The sequence below is a fragment of the Macroventuria anomochaeta genome (assembly GCF_010093625.1).
Source record: "Macroventuria anomochaeta strain CBS 525.71 unplaced genomic scaffold BU25scaffold_35, whole genome shotgun sequence".
In the NCBI taxonomy this organism is placed as follows: Eukaryota; Fungi; Ascomycota; class Dothideomycetes; order Pleosporales; family Didymellaceae; genus Macroventuria; species Macroventuria anomochaeta.
In genome coordinates this window covers 330,100-344,447 of record NW_022985396.1, presented here as the reverse complement: position 1 = coordinate 344,447, position 14,348 = coordinate 330,100, and the positions used below count along the sequence as shown (strand labels likewise).

General features: G+C 51.8%; 5 protein-coding genes across 5 annotated transcripts; 3 read left to right on the top strand and 2 right to left on the bottom strand.

Annotated features, from left to right (window-relative positions):
* Positions 1 to 318: 318 nt before the first annotated feature.
* BU25DRAFT_173875 (uncharacterized protein) lies at positions 319 to 1,528 on the top strand. Its single transcript, XM_033700846.1, has one exon. It carries the CDS (start codon positions 638 to 640, stop codon positions 1,508 to 1,510), a length of 873 nt encoding a protein of 290 aa, XP_033557945.1. The 5' UTR covers positions 319 to 637; the 3' UTR covers positions 1,511 to 1,528.
* Positions 1,529 to 2,220: 692 nt separating this feature from the next.
* On the bottom strand, positions 2,221 to 5,479 carry BU25DRAFT_461833 (uncharacterized protein; the record flags this gene model as incomplete). The annotated part of the gene is made up of 2 exons (XM_033710476.1): positions 2,221 to 2,772; positions 5,312 to 5,479. 2 exons carry the CDS (start codon positions 5,477 to 5,479, stop codon positions 2,221 to 2,223), a joined length of 720 nt encoding a protein of 239 aa, XP_033557944.1.
* A 2,580-nt stretch (positions 5,480 to 8,059) lies between these two features.
* On the top strand, positions 8,060 to 9,307 carry BU25DRAFT_442467 (EF-hand). Its single transcript, XM_033709304.1, has 4 exons — positions 8,060 to 8,270; positions 8,544 to 8,697; positions 8,764 to 9,000; positions 9,074 to 9,307. Exons 1-4 carry the CDS (start codon positions 8,268 to 8,270, stop codon positions 9,100 to 9,102), a joined length of 423 nt encoding a protein of 140 aa, XP_033557943.1. The 5' UTR covers positions 8,060 to 8,267; the 3' UTR covers positions 9,103 to 9,307.
* A 525-nt stretch (positions 9,308 to 9,832) lies between these two features.
* Positions 9,833 to 10,330, bottom strand: BU25DRAFT_301163 (uncharacterized protein; the record flags this gene model as incomplete). The annotated part of the gene is made up of 1 exon (XM_033701993.1): positions 9,833 to 10,330. A coding segment is annotated over one exon (498 nt), but the record flags the coding sequence as incomplete, so codon positions are not given.
* A 953-nt stretch (positions 10,331 to 11,283) lies between these two features.
* Positions 11,284 to 12,096, top strand: BU25DRAFT_451216 (HIT-like protein). Its single transcript, XM_033709741.1, has 2 exons — positions 11,284 to 11,453; positions 11,564 to 12,096. The coding sequence occupies exons 1-2, from the start codon at positions 11,400 to 11,402 to the stop codon at positions 12,068 to 12,070; spliced, it is 561 nt and encodes a 186-aa protein (XP_033557941.1). The 5' UTR covers positions 11,284 to 11,399; the 3' UTR covers positions 12,071 to 12,096.
* Positions 12,097 to 14,348: the final 2,252 nt, after the last annotated feature.

Sequence of the window (14,348 nt, the reverse complement as noted above, 5' to 3'; positions counted from 1 at the left end):
AGCAGACGCACCATATTCTCGCACTCACTCGGTTTGGGTGGCTGAGCTTCACCGGTCGCAGGGTCTCCCGGGCATCGATACCGTGAAGTTGCACACGTGCGTCATTTCTCCCCAGCGCCAAGCGACTATTCTATGATGTTCGCCAAAGAAAATGCGCTACCTTCTAGAAGTCGCGGCAGAATTGCTATGCAAAGTACTGAGGCGCAAGAGTGGCAACTGATGGGGCGTAGGCCATGTTGAACTGTCTCGCGACATCTCCTCGGTTCAGGACCGATGATCAACGGTACGGCTTTCATGCGCCCACCTCCTTGTTTCCGCAGCTTCTCCACAATCACTTGGCCCATATAGTTCCCACCAGTGATATTGGACTGAACCGCCTTTTGTAAGTAATACGAGGCGCATGTACCTCTACGCCGAGGGAACGATAGAAGGAACGGGCTTTGTGAGGCTGCATTCGTCGATGCGCTAACCAGCAGCTTAACCACGAGACAAAGTTATTGCGCCACGGCATTGGAGGCCTTGAAAGGTATGTAAGCATACTGAGTCGCGATAATTTCCGGAGTTTAACAACGACGATTGAGAGCTGTGTCTGAACCAACGGCCGCGACTTGACTGCGACCCAGCAATCGACACCATCATGTTTCGTCTCAGTGTAGCCCTACTCCTCGCAGCCGTGGCATCTGCTCAGACTGCCAACTACACTACAACAGCATGGATGACCAACTTCGCAGGTTCTGACAAGTATGGCTACGTCGCATCCGTCATCAACGCCGACGCCCAACACATGACACTGTCTCTGGACTTCGACACCGACACCGACAGAGAAGCTCTGCACATTGGCGGCATTGGCGGCCACTGGACTTTTGGCGCCTCCTCCTACACAATCAAAGAGCCCATGACTAGATTCGCCCCGCTGTCATCAGCCGACATGAATCTCAAAGTAGCGTGCACACAGCCTGCACAATCGGACGCCGATGTAACATGTAACGGAGTATTCGGCGACGGATATGCCAGGTTTATAAGGTGCAATGAGGACCAGAACACTCGGGCCAGTCATCGTCAGCCATCAAACTATTCGACCGAGTATCCGCACACATACGGCACTGGGCTCTGGGGGTCTGGTGGCACTGAGACTATCACCAACACCATCAACTTTCCACTTCAAACAGCAACTACAACACCGGCTTGGTGTACGAGCGACGAGGTGCCCACGCCTGAGCTGACAACTTCCTACACAACTTCAGCAAAGGAGTTTGCAGTTTATCAGATTGTCATTTATGCTGGACAGGAGAAGCTGAGCGCTTACTCGGGGTCTTCCGTTGTGGTGAGCACTGCCTCTGGTTCGACTGGGAGCGCGCCGGCAGCTACGGCATCAGCTGGCTCAGGAGTTGCTTCCGCGAGCGCCACTGCAAGTGTCCCTCCTGAGAGTACTGGTGCGGCGGGAACGATCAACGCAGTGGTATCTGCGCTTGGTGGGATGGTTGTTGCGGCTATCATGGGTATGCTATAGAGGTAAATGCATCTTGTGCAAGTGATAGAAAATTCGATCAAATTACGGACATAGGTCCTAAGAGAATCATATAAACTGTAAAGCCCATATCCGGGTATATCACATGGTATGACGCTTTCATTCGGTACATACGGCCTTGCGCATACCACGACCTTGCTCGAAGACTAACGTCTATCCAAGCGAGCCAGGACGCACGGTGTCCCAAGACAGGTCTGTACTTCGGACCTTCGCTATCTCTTATACGCATGTTTAGAGGCCTGTAATTGACATGCAATGTTCTCCAGCTAACTTTGCTTTCACCTATCAATTTCCGGCGAGAATTGCTGGCACGTTGACCCTGCTGTCGATCGTTTCCTCAAGGCCACGAACCAACTCTTCGTCAATACCTCTCTGTTCATCCGCAACCTGAGCAATCTCCTCCAGAACCAGAGGGTCTAGTAGGAAACAATTTTAACGAAGAATGTATCCTTATATCGCAGAAGCTTTTTTACCAAAAGAAGTGTGCAGTCCGGCAGTTTCACCGATCGAGATTGAAAACTATTCAAAAGCGCTCCAGCTCATCGGAGCGCTTTTAAAGAACCCGCGTCCAACCAACTCCCTACTCGTACAACTACTCAACAACAACCTATCCTCTTTCACCCTTCACCCTTCATACTTCTTACTTGGCGCCCTCCTCGTCCCCCTCCTCGCCTCCTTCCTCAACTCCTTCCTCAACTCCTCCGCTTCTTCCCTCGCTTCCTATCCGCGTGCCTCTTCGCCGTATGAGTGTCTTCCGCTGTCATGGGTCGGATCAAAGAGTCGTCTACAACGGGATACTCAGCAGCGATAGTCGACTGGGAAGCGCCGATGATGTTGATATCCAAGATATTCGGCACACCTGGTTTATGGATAGTGGAATCCTCGATCTTGTTCAGCATGTCTGACTCGTAGGCGGCCATCATGTGGCAGCGGATCTCGCCGTTCCTGACTGCGACATTGGGGATTGCGAGTATTTCCTGGGTGAGTGCTGTGTCGAACACGGTGGAGTCATTGATCCATGCTGAGCTGAAGTTGGAGCCTGGCTCGTGGAGAAAGGTGCGTTTGGATTTGATGTGAAGGATCGCGCAACATATGTCCATGCCATGCTTCTTACCGCGCTCTTGTAGCTTAGCCTTGAGCTCGTCACAATTCGGTTTGTACCAATTGGTGAAGGTTGGGGCGTCGATATGGGCAAAGTCGAACAGCTCATTTGTGTGGGTTGGCCAGCCTTGCTGAGTGTCGTCCTAGGGGAGAAAGATGGTGGAATTGCCAGTGTTGAATAGGTAGGCTTCCTGGTCGCTGTGGATTTCGATTGTTGGGTCTTCGGTTGTGACCTGGTTGTCGAAAGACGCACTGGCTTGAGGGTCGGCAAAAGGTCTGTTGATTACTGTCCTCTCACCAGGGCCCGAAGAGGGTGCAGGTGAGGTTCGATCTCGTTGCGGTATCCATCGGTCCGTATGAGACCTGACTGCTGCTGCTCAGACTGTTCTGGGCTAGCATGTTTCAGGACAGGTATATATTGTCTTCTCCTAACCAGATAGCAACTAAGCGCAGTATTCCATCGTATTCAACAAGCGGTTCACGCCGCCACAGATCTACGTTGCTGTTGGTTGCATCAGTCTCTTCTTCCGGGTCATCTAAAAGTGACACATCACTCGTCTAAGGCTTCTTTGACATGTTGCCCTGGTCTTTTGAACTGTCATCCTCTGAGTCGTGGCGTCACTTGTTGCTGTTGCTCGCTGCGCCATTGTGGTCGTCAGAGTCCAAATCATGTGACTCAGATGGGCTCTCCTGCTCAGATGAACCCTCCCTCTCAGACTCATCTCCTAAGTCAGGAACACTAGACAAAGGAGATCAATCATTCGAAGAAGGAGAGTCACCAACATTTCCACCATCTGAAGCACCAGAAGATACCTGAGCACCAGACGCATTGTGTAACTGCATGAGCAGTGTCGGTCGGAGGCTGTGGTCAATGATTGAATTACTATCTGTTGTTTTTGGTGGTTTCCGTGTACAGGAGCTCTCGGCTCAGAGGTAAGTGCACTTGCCCTTGGGCAGTGCCTTCCTCGATAGAATATCATGTGACTTAGGCCACGTAGTTACACATTGCCTGGCGAGTCAAAGTCGAAACTTTGAGAGGGCGAATTTTGTCGTCGACAATCTTTGACAATGACTTTGCAGCATTTTCGAGACCGTTCACACCGCGTGAAACTCGCTGCTTCCGTGAATCGTGACCGGGCCGCTTGCCATCGGTAGGCTTGGCGCGTTTGTTAGATACGGATTCGCCTTGTTGTTGCGAGCTATTGTTGTTTGGTGCCTCATTGAGGTCAGTGGAGGAAGCAATTGGTCCGTTCGGTGCTGAGGAGTTACCTGCAGAGGATGATTAGATTCTATTTGTCCTTCCTCGGAATGTGTTCAACTGAATGTAACAATTCTTGAAGTCCACAAGACTACATGATATAGAACAGCATTGGGTAATAAATAAGTGAACACAATGCGAAACTGCACACAGGAAACCATCACATACACTAGCTCGACGCACCTCTATTGGTCTTCGTTCTCTTACTCGGTGGAGCACCCTCTGGAGTACTGTCTGTGGCACCTCGCTTGCGTTTGCCGGTTGTGTTTGAAGCATCTTCTGAAGCATCAGATACATCGCTTGGTTCTGGCACCTTTTCATCCGACTCGTGTTCAGTCTCCGACAAGTCAAGTATATTGTCGGCAATGTCGGTCGGTGGCGCCGTACAATAATGATTATTCATTCTTGTTCGAATCACGTCGATCATGCGCAAGCCCTCCTAGTCCGTCCTTCCGATCTTGCTCAGTGAATACAATCGAGTCGAAGAGCCGGAGCTTGAGGCAGTTTTTATTGCTCTCTTCCCCGAAATGTTTAGCGGAAACAGTGACGAAGAGGAATGTCCTCCAGGATATCGTGTTGACATTCTTGTTGCGAAGTATGTGGTCAGCCAGCATCTCTGGTGACGTGTGCCATTCGAGCTGAGCTTCGGGCAAGATGCAGAGGTCTAGCACACCTAAAGGCATGTCGTGCGTGTTGTCTCAGGTTCGTTTTTGCTGTGATCGTTCTTATTGTTGCCAACATTGTTGTTACTACCCGGGTTATCCTCGCCGCCAATAAGTCTGTTGTCACTGTTGTTACTGCCACCAGCATGGTTTTTGGTATTGTTTGGTTCGATGTTGTTGTCAATTTTGCCGTTCTTGCCATTAGATCCCTTGCCATTTGGCGTAGCCTTAGTGCTGTCCGTAGATGCATTGGGCGCTGCAGAACTGTCGGCGTTATTGTTGCTGCTATCATTGTTGTTCTGAGGGACGGTGGCAGCTGGCGCACGTAACACAGACAAGAACGGAACAGAAGGTAAAGACAACGTGCCGAAGGGAAACAAGCCACATGCTGCCTCTGGGGCGCCCAATGGATCTACTGACCCCACAGAGGGCACGTCAAATGAAAAGGAGCTCAGTGGTGGGAGCGACGACAATAACGAAGACGCCGGGCTTTCTGCCGCTCTTACTGGCGTTTTGATAGCTTGGGGCAAAGTCTGAACAATCCGAGTCCGAGTCATCGTCCTCTTGGCCTTTACAAGTTGTGTCATCACGGCATGACCGCTTGGGGGCGCCCCCCTCATTCGAACCAATGCTCCCACGCTTCCGTTTGTTGTTCGATCCAGTATTTTGGTCGCCTTAGCTGTTGTCCTCAGTCAGGTATATCCTCTGTAAGTTCGTTAAGTGCATCAATGACTTGCATCTGACCAAAGTTTGTGCCCATACGCAGGTGTTGCTGTACTGACCCGCAGCTTCCTTGTTGATGGTAGACTCACCAAAGCCACCGAAGGCTCTCTGAAGACGCATCTTTCTTTGCCAAAGGTTCATTTTCGAGTTCAAGAATTTGTGGATCGAGTTCTTCTTGAACCACATATCGACCTGCTCTGTGGTCATGGGCGCAAATCGATGGCTTGGTTCGCAATGGCCTGGAAAGCTGCGGGTTTCTGGAGTACTGCATAACGTGCTGCAACTGAGTCACATTCGGTACCGGCAGGGCCACCGGTCTCATTGTCGTTGTTCTGACTATTGTCATCCTGGTTGCTGCCGTTCTGGTTGTGCAATCCATCTTCCAATGATCGTTGCATTGTCAGATAAAGTTCATGAGCGTGTTGCAGTCTTTGTTCCTTCGTCAAACCTATATCGTTGGGAATATGGCCCTTCAAGTCGGAAAACAAGATGCCTTTGTAGTCAAGAGGCTACGGCTCATCATCATCCTCATCATCGCTATCGTCAGGCCTATCTCCACCGCCACTAGGAAATGTACCACCTCTTCGATGTCTGGAGCTTCTACCGTTAGCATTGTTGAGATGATATAGTAGTTCATTTGACGTGATCGCGTTGAGTCTGCAAGATCTCTGTGTCAAGCTTGTGTGGAAGAGTGGTGGCAGCTTCCGTTTTGCTGGCTTCTTCGGTGATAAGAGCCTGCATGTCGTGGCAAACGGTGCTAGAATCGAAGCCTAGACCGGTGACGTGTTGTTGTTTTTGGCTTCGTACAAACGCTCCCTTCAGTCCACACTCATTGGTGAGGAATGGTAGGTTCTGGAGTATATAGAGAAGCATTTCAAAGACCCGTGGAGCGCAAGACGACCCCTTGTCCCCTTTGAAAATGTTGTCCCAATGACTATGAGGCGCATGTCTGAGCGTGCCTGTCTTGAACAGATCCTTCTCTCTACCCATGACCACGTCGTATCCGCAGAGAACCTTACCAGCAGCTACGGCAGTGGTCCATTTGCTTCGAATAGAGGTCTCGTTGAAGCCATTCTTACGTACGACCACATGCTTGAGATCGCTGTCGAAGAACCGGGCATCGTCAGTTCTTTGTCGATAATGATCATTCCCAATGCATGCCAAGGTTAGCTGTAGCGCGTCCCGCTGGATTCGACAGTCCGCTGTTTGGTTGGACGCTCTTGCTTGCAGCTTCGACCACTGTTGAAAGTAGGTCCTTCTCCTTGGCTTGCTTCTCCTTAGCTTGTCTTGCTGCTGTAGCGGACCTTGTTGCGCGAGTGTGCCTGGGCGCTCCGCTCTGATCCCGCCTTTCGCGTGCGTTTTCGGCTGCTGACTCTTGAGCTTTGTTGTTATCCGTCTAAAGCCTCCACCATCTGGATCATCCCATCGTTGATGAAATCACGATCGATTTAATATTTGCTTCGATCATAGCAGCGAGGTGGCCACCGGCCTGCATTGCGAAATCTCCACTGTCGATGATACCCAAATCTATGGAGGCAAGTGAAGAGGCTGTATATAGTGAGACAATGACTATGTCGGATCGCATAGCCGTGTTCTGTAATTGCAAAACCATAGACAAGAGAATCTGATCTTCTGGCAGCCAACTTCTGCTTGAGTTTGAGCTAGTCGTTTTTAGCATATAAGCAAAATCTTGAACGGTAATACTAAGCGTATCTCCTTGATAATCATGCTTGAGACACAGCTAACTTAGCCATCTGTGGATGATTGCACGGCTGGTAAGTGGCGCAGGCTCCGCTAGAGCCGTGGCAACTGTGGTAGCATTTGTTGACTCGATCGTCTCGTTCGTTGCGTTCATCGCGTTTGTCGCGTGCAGGTTCTTCCATTTTTCTTCGGCCTCAGTAGTACTGCTTCGTTTCTGGAGTCTGCAGCAAGCTGTTACGGGCGAGTAGGGTTGCAACGTCCCTTGAAAGGTCGAACAATACTCATATATGCAATGCGAGTCCACTCTCTGCAGATAAAGCCATTACTTGAGAATCCTGCAGGAGTCCACCGAGCGACAAAGATGACAATGAGGCTGCCACATTGACGCTTCTTTTGCACATGACGAAAAGAACAGACAAGGAGTGACCAAATGACCTACAACTAATGGTTTCATCCAAGCATTTGGCCCTTCGATGCCGCTGTTTGTACCAAGACCAACAGCTCCATGGCACTGACGCTCGCTTCGGTAGTAGTCGATATACGCAGGGACATAAGGAGTGTAAGATGGATTGTGAACTTGAGAAAACAAAGAAGACAATCAAGGAAGCAGAAGAGAAAGAGATTGGATCGCATCTTGGAGGCGTCAGTAAAGCTTTTGAATGGCAGGGCATCATCCCATAGAGCGTTGTCATTGTCAGGCTTGGTGTAGTTGGTTGGGTCCGGTTGTCGAAGGCGTTCGTCTCACGAAGCCTAGGGATGTGGCGAGTCGAGTACGAGCATATCGCGACCTCGACACCTCAAGATCTGATAGTCTTTTGGTAAGTTTCCGCTGATTCTTAACTCTCTGTCGATCTGCAAGCATCTAGCATCCACGATAGTGTGATATCATCGTGAATGGTGGTGCAGTTAGTTTGTATGGATTGATGCGGTCGGTGGGAGGAAGGAACGCTGGTGCAAAGTAAACAACGCGAAAACCAGTCCACACAGGTCCATTGCACTCTCTGAAATACCCTCAACTGTGGCGCATCCAGAATTCAAAAGCCTTTCTCACAGGGCCGAAGCAGGTGTAACGACTTTCGCACACCGTATTCCTCCACTAAGGCGTTCCCTAGCAACGCAAGCTTGGCGGGCTTCTGTTGCGCTTGATGCGCTCCCTGGTCCTCGCTCACGCACGTCTGTTTGAGCCCCTTCGACACTGCATTCAACACCGCTTTCCCCATACAGACCCAATCTTGGTCTTTTGAGATACCCTTCTGTTGTGCATACTACCACAACATACGAATATACACACACAATGGTGAGTAAGACACAGCGTTTGTTTACTGGAGAGGCGAACGAGGAGTGAGCGTGGCTCAGCGGTTGGTGGTTGGCTGCGAGCGCCTGCCGTTGCCGGTCAACAAAACAAGGCACAAACACCTTTTCATGCAGGCTGGCTCTTTCACCTCGTTGCACAGCACGACTTTGTTACACGGCCGCTAAACATCCGGCGCACGCTCCCCACGACCCTCCCCCAGAAATACACACAAAGGAACAACAAAGAGTCAAGGACACAATGAATAACGACCACCAGGCCTCCACCAACTACCGCGAAGCCTTCCAGCTCTTCGACAAGCGCGGCAACGGGCGCGTTGACCGCGGCGCCCTGGGCGATCTTCTGCGCGCGTGTGGACAGAACCCTACGCTGGCCGAGATCACGGATCTCGAGCGCGGAGTGGGCGCTGACTGTACGTCTCCCATTCCCTCAAACCCCATATACCCATCCGCATGCATTCAAACTAACGCATCCCCAGTCGACTTCGATACCTTCTCCAAGATTCTCAACCGCCCCGGCGGCTTCCGCGAGCCCTTCGACATCGAAGAATACATCCGCGGCTTCCAGGTGTTCGACAAGGACCGCAGCGGGTTCGTTGGCAAGGGCCAGATCAAGTACATTCTGACGAATCTGGGCGAGAAGATGAGCGAGGAGGAGGTCGACGAGCTGTTCAAGAGCACAATTGATGCGTCGAATGACGAGGTGGATTACAGGGGTAAGTCACCCTATGTCCCCATATATACTCGAAAACACAGGAGATTTTGGGCGGAGATGCTAACGTGAAGCAGAGTTCGTCAAGACGATTGCGGAGAACTAGACTTCCTTGCATCGGTTTGAGAGTGGTTACGTTCTTATGATCCCTAGCCTGGGAACGGAGGGGGGAGCTTCATGTTTATGGTTTCAGCATGCGGATACTGGCGTTGGGATACTCGAGGGCACTGGTCTTCTTCATTACCTGTGGGAGGAGAGCGGAGTTATGTAGCCAGGCTGCTACTGCGGCCTCAATGACACGATTCATGCACATACAATTTCACACCAGCATGTGAGAGATTGAGGACGGCGAACAGGACTATATGTAACATCGCCGAAAGGACTTCAGTACGATCCAGCCCTGTGATTGAGCTGCGTGCGCACAGTCACTCAAGAGAAGCATTGTTTTGAGATATCGATGTATTGATTCGAGACTTGTTTTTGGTCCAATGGGCCACGTCTATATAATTGTAGGCTTCTACGTAACATGAGAAGCCTTGCGCGTTCGCCAGTGGGGTATCGCGTATGATAGAAAAAATAAAGGATGAAAAGACTCGCCATGCAGTTGCTTCCTATGCCGTAACGCCACCCAATCCAACGTCATGTAGATGTGTATAGATAGAAAGAAAGTCATGATGACCGTAATATGTGAGACTGAGGCTGAGAAGATGTTGCCGCGGGAAAGCTAAGAACCCGCGGGAAGAAGCCCACGGATAGTGGGGAGCTGAGGCTGAGACCACTCGGTGGGGAGCCTACGCAGTCACAGCGGTCGCAGACGACATGCTAGCAACACCACCAGCACCATTCGCCGCAGCGCTTGTGCTCTTCTTGTAGTTGATCATCTCGGACGTCGTCATGAAGCCACCGGGAATCAGGAACACGACGTCATCGCGGCGCCCCGTGCGGTCGCTCCCGAACTGCGCCCAGTCCAGCTGGTAGCCCACGGCGAGGTTGCAGCGCCCGCACCGCTGGAGATACCGCTTTTCGAAGCCGTCGTCGCTGGTCATGATCTCGGCGGTGCGCTCTTGGCGCATGGAGAGGAGGAGGCCGTAGTGGCTGTTCGATTCGGACTTGTTTGATGAAGAGGGCGCGGGTGGGAGGGGCATGATGTGTGCCTTGTCTTGCGAATTCTGCCGTGTGGGAAGGGCGGGCAGAGGTGTGGTTGTTGCGAGGAGGAGGTGGCTGCAGAGGCAGTGGTAGGTGTAGACTGTGTTGGAGGCTTGCAGAGTGATCTTCTCCTCAGGCGTGGGCGACGGCATGGCAAAGTAGGCGCGCGAAGACTGAACGATATCCATGGCGTCTGCACGTGTGTTGATTTCGAAAGTGAGGAAGTTGTGCGTGTTCGCGTTGTGGGAATGGGTGTCGCGGGAAGTGGGGCGCAACGCCTGGAGACTTATATGGGTGCCGTAAGATTAACGTTGATATTGAACCACGGTACGGCTGGCAGTACCCGGCGTCTTATATGTGGCTGTGAGGAAGGCGTTCGGGAAGAGGTCGGCTTGCGTGCAGAATGTCGTGGAAATGCTTATGGACGCAGTCCGGTGAGGGAATCCGAGCAGCTTTATGTCCGTCCGGATTGGGTTGAAACAGAACTTCGACACGCTTTACGCTGATAAGCAGAAGGTCAAGCGCTGAGGCAGTGAGGGTCCGCGCGGGCTCCTGTTCCAAGTGGGCAGCCAAGAGATTCTCTATAGTTGCCTGTGCGAGTGCGTGTGTTGCGATGAGGCTCAAAGGCCAAGTGGAGTCGCAACACGTACGAGGCGCGGTCGCTGCGTGAAACGGTATGCCACAGCCAAGACGTGTAGCCCACTCTGATACCCCTCAGCCGTTCTTGGTGGGAGAAAGCAACAGAGCTAAGCAAAGCCTAGCAGGAGCTCGGCAAAAAGTTCGACGCGAGGCTCCACTGGATGGTCCACAGAAGCAACGCTGGAAAGATAAGACGGCCGAGTGCGATGTGTTGAGCTGCCCACGGTGACCTCTGTGTGGTGGAGGGCGCTTTATACGGGGGTGATTGCGCAGGCCTTGGGCGAGCTGGCAACCCCACGACGAGGGCTATCATTGTCCCCACGATCATCCGTGGAGAGTCTGCCCGCGTAAACAATGAGGATCAAACGAATGAATTGCAAGAAACCCACCACGCGTTCCTGGCAGGTGACACGGCTACGCCTCCCAAAAGCACCGAACCCGGTCGCCTAGAGCTGCCCAGGTGCGGTCCCTGCATGGAAGTTTGGAAGGCCACTCTGTTTCGGAACTGCTGCGCGCCGCATCCGCATCACAAAACAGCGCTAGCACAACGTCTTGGCTGTGCGCTTGGAGTTCCAAAAGCAGCTCTGCAACGGCGACGACATTCTCGTAGCAGGAGGCATGCCGATCACGAAGGATGTGGTCAAGTTTGGCACCTTCGTGGTGACAAGTCAGGTGTGTACACATTGGTGTTTCATTGGCGGCGCACTGCATAGCTGTGACGTGATGGAGTGAATAACACAGCGGACGTGGCTTACTGCTGGTGTATCTGCTTACAATTGCAGGTCTTCCACCTGACGCGCCTGTCATTCGCGATTGTAAACCTCAAGCCGCTGCTTCCGGGCCATGTGCTGGTTTCACCTCGGCGGATCGTACCGCGCTTCAACGATCTTTCGGCGGCTGAGGTGCAGGATCTCTTTCTGACCGTGCAGCGCGTGTCGCGCATGGTGGAGCGCGTCTTTGCTGCCTCGTCGTTGAACATTGCCATTCAGGATGGTGTAGATGCTGGGCAGAGCGTGCCACACGTACACGCCCACATCATCCCTCGAAAGAAGGATGACCTGGAGCACAAGGGCGGCACTGATGCTATATACGAGATGATGGAGAGCGAGGAGGCACATCTCGGCAAGCAGATGAGGGAGAAGGAGAGAGCTGCTCAGGCTGAGCTCGCTGATGACGAGAAGAGGGGCAAGTTCCCTGCGGTCGACAACGACAGTCGCAAGCCGAGGAGCGACGAAGAGATGCAGAAAGAGGCAGAGTGGCTAGCAGGAGAGATGGAAATAGACGGATAGGCATGAACAATTCCATCATATTCGTCGAGTCCATGTCCAGTCAGGTACTGGCTCGCCGCTGAGCTACCTGCATTGACTTTACTCTCACCTACACTGGAGTTTTGGCAGGTACTTTTCACTACTACACGCTCGCATAAACGACCCACACCTTCCACGACCATCCCAGTAAGATGGCCACTGAAGATTCAGGTCTGCCTGCACTGCGTGCTGCAAGCAACGTCGCCAGTGCACCCACCTTGCCGACAAGCGCTTCGCCGTTCGAGCGCCGGGCCTACAGAGCTAATGCGTCAAATTCTTACTTACCAACATTGTACTAGGCTATGCTGTATGGCGTCAATCGATTCTCGTTCACAACCGATTCGGTCCAGCCGATTGGCAGGCTCGGTCGAATGTACCTGCATATTTTTTGCAACGTCAGATACATTGAGCTTGTTCTTGAAGCGCCTAGCCCAGCTACGGGGCACGAGAAGTTGTTCGACTGCTTTGTCAAGACCATCAAGGCGCAAGGCGAAGATACTTTAAGGGGCCCATCCTTAAGCAGCTAGAAGTAAAGATCAGGGTCTGCGGATTAGATCTTGCCTACGACTCTCTTGGGGAGACCAATCCTAGTCCTTTCAGCTGGAACTTTAGCAGGATGAAGGACATTAAGAACTCTATGTACACTCTAGAAATTCTTGCCAAGCTCTCCAAGGTCGATGAAGTCAGAAACCTCGGGCCTCCTTCTTGGTTCAGCCGATGTCTCGAGCTTTGCATACAAGGTGGACAAGGAAGTTCTGTCTCTGAGCTGCGTTGGCCGAGCAAGTAGGGGCAAGACCCATGCGACATACTGCAAATCAGCACGAATTACCAGAAAATCAATCTTGGACTGGTGAGAGTTCACCAAGCAGAACGGTATCGTCTTGTCGGATGACATTACGAGCTTCTACCAGCGACACCACGCTCAGTGGCCGCGCCCAAGCATTGAAGATAGTGATGCTCCAGCAGGTTAGCAATTGAGATCTAATAGTAAGAGAAGGCATGATGAGCGGGCACGGAGCTGGAGCAGTAATAGTGAAGCAAAAGATGATGTAGAATGGTGACATATCTTAATGTAGCCATCATACAGTGCAATGACGCAACGCTTATTGTGCGCTTTGGGGATTATCTACTCTAGGCTCTTTTCCTTTTCTCTTTAGCTTTACCTGCCCGTCCTTGGCAGCCTCCTCACTTTATAGCGACCCGACTACTCTAGGCTCTTCCCACATCGCCTAGAGACAACAATCAACATGGCCTCAACGATCTTTCTACCAGGTGCCTCATTACTCGAGCAGCTTCCACGAGAGCTGAAGCGCCAAATTCTCCAATACACTGTCCCGTATGACTTGCAATTCGGTTTCGTGTCCTACCGCACAACACATGGAACCGTGTCGACCTCCACGTCCAGTCGTACAAGGGGGTAACGCCGCTCTCCGGACTCCTTGCGAACCACCACACGTACACGAACAATGGCAAGCTCAAACCCGGCCTGAATTTGTCCATTCTGTACGCAAGCAAGAACTTGTCCAGAAGAGCTCGATGTACGTCTCATAAAGGCATCTTGGTCGTTGGAACTAGCACATCTAGTGATTATGTACGGTGAGAATGAGCTCGTGTTTACTATCGGCGGTCCAAATAGGTAGGTGCCCCATCCCGAGGGCATGTTCGACAGTCTGCAACCATCAGTGATTCGCGACATGAGGAACATCCGCCTTAGAATCAGCCACAGCGCTTCCAATACTGCCAACCAGGACCCCGTTACTTATTGTATTTGATCATGTTTAGATTCTTGGTCCATATCGGTGACTCTCACAAGTTGCTGACCCCCTTTATAATTGGCATGATGATGAGATAGGGCTTTTTGGCCCCGAAGAACAACTTTGTGGGTAGATGACATCAGGTTCCCAGACAGAGGGGGGTCAGCAACTTGTGAAAGTCATTATATCATCAACGAGTTTAAGAATGACGAGGATAAGCAATTCCTGCTCAAGCACCTTGACATGGAGATATCGGGCGATCAGTACAGGCCTGGTTTGAAGTACCCCCCGCCCTGGTATCCGGAGGGGCGTGGAAGCGCAACCGAGCTCGCGTTTGCCTTCGTAAAGCTCACAAGCCTACGTAAGGTTGAGCACTTCAGGGCACAGGGACTTCCAGAATGGCTGGCTCGATGTCTCGAGCTGATACCCCAAGGTCATTTTTTCGATGAGAGACCACTAAGCCGAGGTAGGGATGGTGTCAGCGACAAAGGAGGATCCACTGAGCA

Coding starts and splice junctions, on each gene's coding strand:
- BU25DRAFT_173875 (XM_033700846.1), top strand. CDS start 638: ATGTTTCGTCTCAGTGTAGCCCTACTCCTCGCAGCCGTGGCATCTGCT.
- BU25DRAFT_442467 (XM_033709304.1), top strand. Junction 8,698..8,763: donor GCGCGGAGTGGGCGCTGACT/GTACGTCTCCCA, acceptor ACGCATCCCCAG/TCGACTTCGATACCTTCTCC. Junction 9,001..9,073: donor TGACGAGGTGGATTACAGGG/GTAAGTCACCCT, acceptor AACGTGAAGCAG/AGTTCGTCAAGACGATTGCG.
- BU25DRAFT_451216 (XM_033709741.1), top strand. CDS start 11,400: ATGCCGATCACGAAGGATGTGGTCAAGTTTGGCACCTTCGTGGTGACA. Junction 11,454..11,563: donor CCTTCGTGGTGACAAGTCAG/GTGTGTACACAT, acceptor TTACAATTGCAG/GTCTTCCACCTGACGCGCCT.